General features: G+C 32.1%; 1 protein-coding gene across 1 annotated transcript in view; it reads right to left on the bottom strand.

The window, feature by feature from the left end:
• Nucleotides 1–5,362, bottom strand: part of LOC134684865 (thiamine transporter 2-like) — a 46,592-nt gene extending 41,230 nt beyond the window's left edge. The window contains exons 1-2 of the mRNA XM_063544174.1: nucleotides 5,124–5,362; nucleotides 2,392–2,630 (exon numbers count right to left, since the gene is read on the bottom strand). Coding sequence (XP_063400244.1) covers nucleotides 2,392–2,623 — 232 coding nt within the window. The 5' untranslated portion in view covers nucleotides 2,624–2,630; nucleotides 5,124–5,362. The remainder of the gene's footprint in view (nucleotides 1–2,391; nucleotides 2,631–5,123) is intronic.
• Between the last annotated feature and the right edge of the window lie 638 nt (nucleotides 5,363–6,000).

Consider the following 6,000-nt stretch of genomic DNA (forward strand, 5'->3'; position numbering starts at 1 on the left):
GCTGAAAAAATTCTTATGCTATATTAAAACCACACAAAGAACAATAAGAAGCAAAGTTCTTTTTTCTTGCCGTTGAATAGAAAATATCAGTGTTGGTAAAAATAAGGAATGTGGTTATAATTTTCAATGATACAACTATAATAATTCACCAAAGTATTATGTAGATATACACAAGTGTAGTCGACTGTACGGCCTTGATAGAGTTAGTAAAAGTCGCTATAAAAGGTTTAAACATGTGAAATATGAATATGAAACAATTCATATCAGAATATTACCTGCCTAATGTATAACAAAACAATTTACAAACAACAAATATGACCGAAATGAACCAACCACAACCACTAGACTACAGGTTCCTGACTTGATCCAAGGTTAATGTTAAAAAAATTATCTTGAAACGTGTGCTTATTCTTTTAAATAACTTTGAAATTATTATTGATAACAAACTGTCATGGTATCAGAAGAATCTTTTCTATCTATAGGAGAAACGTGAACTATATTAAAGACTTTATTGCATTTCAAGTGCTACAAGAAAGTATGAAAGAGTAACCGTTTTAATATAGACGACTGCATATTAAATCTACATATTTAGTTATATTATTAAAACAAGGAGATGTGGTATGCCTCCCAACTAACAACAACAGAACAAGGATACTATATATATAACACCATATTAATGTTCAACGTCAGACGTCGACAAAATCGGTTCAAGTCGGACAAAGTCATGTTATAGATATGTCTTCGTTTGATGAACGATATTCGGACATTGTGCTTTACATCTAGATGACATGTATTTTTTTTGTCGGAGCTATTCAGAACTTCTTGTATGGTGTTGACTGCTTAATATTGAAAAACTGTATTGGTGACCTCTGTCTGGTGGTTTTGTATTTGTTGCTTATGTGATTGAATTTGACTGTCTTTATGACAGCTCCTTTTCCGTCTTTCACATGAATCAACAATAAAAACATCATTGCGCATGGAAAGCTGTAACAGTCTTCTTGATAACTAGCGAAAATAGTCGTCAGGAAATAAAAACAACCCCGCACTGGTCTACGCCAAAAACTTTGAATAACACCAATTATAACATACAACAAATAACGACAATCAAAATTGAGAAGTTGTGGCTTGAAACAGGCACATAAAGAATGTGGTCATAAAGTTCATCAAAAGAATCCTCTTCAATGTAAAATGTGTTGAAATGAAAGAATACATAGTCATGGAGTTTAAAAATAAAATTCTTGTTTTTATCTCAAACCAACTTATGATATTTGTTGATGATTCATTTTCATTGATTATTGATTGTTTTATGTCCAGTGGCAAATATTTCACGATAGTAGGTCTTGTAATAATAGAGGCCAATCGGGATGATGATCAGAGGGAATTTCGACTTCCACTGGAAACTAAAGGTGTATAAGTAAAGGACAGAAATTTTGCCGTGCAACAGGAAGAGATGTTGCAAGGGTTCTTAACGTGCAGAGATCTTGTCACTCTCTTTACATGAGGCATTGAATTTAACCTCGATATATGCATTCTGACAGGACGTAGCTGCAAACTTGATACATCTTTCACAGCCCGACGGACGCCCCACGTTGGCAAGCTTTTTACTGCCGGTCGGAACAGGACCAAGTGAGCATATTTCTATTCCCATCTCACCCTTGGGGCTTATGATATTTGTGATAGCAAAAAGTAGTTTTTTATTTGGTCTTGAATTTGACTTCAACTTTCTGTACTTAAAAATGACTGAAATTTTCAGTACTAAAAAATGACTGAAATTTTCAGTACTGGAAAAGTACTGAAATTTTCAGTACTAAAAAATGACTATAATTTTCAGTACTGAAAAATTACTGAAATTACCAGTACTGAAAATTGACTGAAATTTTCAGTACTGAAAAATGACTGAAATTTTCAGTACTGAAAAATGGCTGAAATTTTCAGTACTGAAAAATGACTGAATTTTTCAGTACTGAAAAATGACTGAAATTTTTTGTACTGAAAAAGACTGAAATTTTCAGTACTGTAAACAACTTTTTCTCAACATTACTTAAAATGATATAAAATTTAATGTACTGAATAGTGTTGTTTCCTAAAAGTACTGTTTAGATAGTGGCATTTTATGTACTGACTAGTAATGTTTCCTAAAAGTACTGTTTATAAAGCGGCATTTAATGTACTGATTAGTAATGTTTCCTAAAAGTACTGTTTATATAGCGGCATTAAATGTACATGTAAACGCTAGTCAAATTGTTGGTAGTGTAGTGACACAGTAGCTCGACAGCTTAGAAATATTGACCAACGAGGCCCCTCAATAACATTACAGTAACCAGGTAATACTCATAAGTGGCACATTTCTTCTTTTATCTGTCATCAATGATTGTATATCAAGTAAATTACCTTCAAGGACTAATATTGGCTGGTAGCGGACATAATCAGTCAGAAGAAATACAGGAACGAGCCATACCAGGTACGCATAAGTCCATATAGGATATATTTCATTATTGATTTCTTCAACTGTCAGATTTTTCCATGGTCCGGTTAGATATGCTGACAAATAAGCCTCAGATGGTCTGAATTCTTTTAAAAAACCAAAGAGGCATACCAAAAATGTCAACACCTTCCATTGCATTATTCATCTGTCAAAAAAAAAAACACACAACATTCATCATTGTTTATAGTAGTACATGAGGAACTACTTTCCTCAGGAAATCTTAGGAAATAATATATGTCAATAATCATAATCGATCGCCTCTTAACGAAAAGAACTTATTAAAAGTAAACACTCTCGTTCATGATAGAAGACCGAAAACAACAACAGGAAAGAAAACCAACCTTAACCCCTATCGGGAGGGATTGTACTTGATTTTCATATGATGAAGACATAACCTTTTAGTCAGTTTAATTGATGTTTGGATCTGGCATGTTAGTGACTGCAAGTAGTCCTTTGTTAATTTATACAGTGTATATCCTTGTCACTTTGCTTAGTTTCTTTTGTTATCTATTCTATCATCGGACTCGGACTTATTTTAAACTGTTTTTGTCTGAATGTTTTAGTCTGCTTCATACAAAGCATTATGTTCTCGGAAAAAAATCATTTATATGATAGATGTGATATCATACAGTCCTCGTTTAATTGAAGTGTTGGCACAAGTATTTCACAAGAACAGACTTCAAAATATGTCAATGTGCCTTCTCACAAAGTGCTAGGGGGAAGTACATAGTTTTATAAATAATCTTATTCGTTCCGATATAACCAACTAGCTCGCAGTAAGCAGGGGCAGACGGATGGGGTATTACATGTATTCATATCAATAAATTATATACAAATATGTATATTATATATTATATATAAATATACTAAATACATAAATGATTTGGAAAATACGTTGAAGGTATAAAAAGTCATGAGAAGTCCGAATGCAATAAGGTTCTATCCGGGCACTCCGGTTCTAAACCTTGATTCCATCTGGGTTGTTTGGTTCTGAACCTTGGTTCTATCCGGGTTCTTTGGTTCGAAACCATGGTAACTGGTTCAACATCCGGATTGCTTGGTTATAGCAACCCGACTTCTTGGTTCAATCTTGGTTCTATTCTAGATTATTCTAATGCTTATTTTCACATAAAAAAAACAAAGGAGTAGGTCCAGTAAGAGCCCTTTTTTGCCTAAAAATATAGCAGTTTTACAAACTTGATAAAATGTAAACTTTTAGTTATTTATTGAACAGTAGAGTGTTTTTGCTACATAAATAGGGGCTATTTTTGACTATACAATGAACATATATCGGGTACTGGCACCTTAAAGTCGTGCTAAATTACTGAATTCTGCAAAATTCTAGCATTTTAGTTAGATTTTAGACGGTTTTCGTTTAAAACAAAAGTGGCCGCATTCGTGTTCATCCTTAATATTGAAATGAAAGTTGTATTTTATGATAATACACAACCTGTATAAAGTTAGAGGATGAACACGGATGCGGCCACTTTCATTTTTGACAAAAACCATCCAAAAAGTGACATTTTTCGGCATATTTGGTTGATTTTTCATATTTGAGCTTGAATCGGATCGTTTTTAATGACTAAATCAGTTCAAATCTTTCACATAGACTAATTGATTCAAATGAAATAGACACTTAAGTGTTTAAAAAGTGGTCAAAAACTTTTGTCAGATGAACCTGAAATTTGAGGCCAAAATCGGTCCTTACAGGACCTACTCCTTTGAAATTTGGTAGCGACACGTATATCGTTCATGAGTTATCATGTTCCGATAAAAGCATAGAAAATGCAAAAAATTTCGTTTCCGTTCTTTTTAATAAGTTTGACTCATTCAAATGTTATAAACCTTAAACGTAATTCTCATTACACCATAACACATATCTGTCAAGTTCGATATTAGGTGGTGTTACTGTTCATGAGAAGTTGGTACGAGTACTAATGATACAAATATCAACACGTAGCCTGAAGATAGGAAAAATGATAAATATGTTGTTTCTGTTCTTTAACTTTAGTTTGATTCAACAAAATGTTTTGAAACTTATACACCATGCTTATGGTCACAAAACAGTCAAAATAACGTGAATCCTGCATCTATATGTGGAAGTTTATTTGTGATTTTTTTACAAGCAGGGGCACTTATAGCCCATATATCAGGACTTTTATTTGTCTAGTAAATTGTTTAGACGGACCTGTAACTTTGCCGTAGTTTGGCTTTGAGTGGGACTGTTTTGGCTGTGAATAATAGAAATGAAGTTTCTAATATTTTAATATGCCGCAACACCAAAGTCATGTATTACAATTTACAATACATAATAATATATATACAAACATAACAAATATAGATAAACAGTAGTTGAAGAAATTTCCATAATATGTATATAAATAAGCGGTTGACATTATGAGGTTAACATCTTAAATTATGCAAAAAATTTGTTCATTTAAACTTGATAATAGAAAGATAATTTTTGTTCTAGGTTATTTAATATTGCATTTATTGTTTATCTGATATTGACACAACTTTGAATAAACATTTAATGATTTGAATTAACTTTGCTTTTGAATATATAATATAAAAATATTTTATCTTTATCGAGTACTCAGTTTACTGCTTAAAACTGAAATAAAATAGTTCAACTAACCTGTGAATAATAGAAATGAAGTTTCTAATATTTTAGTATGTCGCAACACCGAAGTGCCTAGCGTTAGGCGAAACAGGTTTGTATAGTACTTTCGTTAGCAATAAACTGAGGCCCATGTAAGTTATTTGTTTAATACTTTTGCTAAAAGCTTATAATAATTTCTTGATAAATTTCCTTCTTTTCTCCTCACATTTTTGTTGTTGGAAACACCCAACTGACCGCTATTTAATATGCATGGACATCACGGATTTTGTTTGCATAACGAACTTGTAAAGTGTTTAACTTTGCTTGAGGCTTGACATGTTATATTGACCTTGAACAACATTTATCTATAGTGACCGTTATAACGTAAATAGTTATCAAAAGTACCAGGATTATAATTTCATACGCCAGACGCGCGTTTCGTCTACATAAGACTCATCAGTGACGCTCATATCAAAATAGTTAAAAGGCCAAATAAATACAAAGTTGAAGAGCATTTAGGACCCAAAATTCCAAAACGTTGTGCCAAATACGGCTAAGGTAATCTACTCCTGGGGTAAGAAAATCCTTAGTTTTTCGAAAAATTCAAAGTTTTGTATACAGAAAAATTTATAAAAATGACCATATAATTGACTTACTTTATTAAGTATATTTACAAATGAATTCAATCAATTCTTTACAACTTTAATTTCAAGTCGCTTTAATGTAAATTATTCTCAAATTATGGATTGTCCGTTTTACCAAAAATAAAGTAAAATTTATTTCCTCACAATTACCCTCTTTTTAAACATTTGCTTTGTCCTCAAAGCACATAACAACAATTCTGTAATAAAATGCATGACACAAAATAATTATATACATGAGGTATTGTTCACTTCCGGTAAAATTATTGTCC

This window comes from Mytilus trossulus, chromosome 9 (genome assembly GCF_036588685.1).
Source record: "Mytilus trossulus isolate FHL-02 chromosome 9, PNRI_Mtr1.1.1.hap1, whole genome shotgun sequence".
Lineage (NCBI taxonomy): Eukaryota > Metazoa > Mollusca > Bivalvia > Mytilida > Mytilidae > Mytilus > Mytilus trossulus.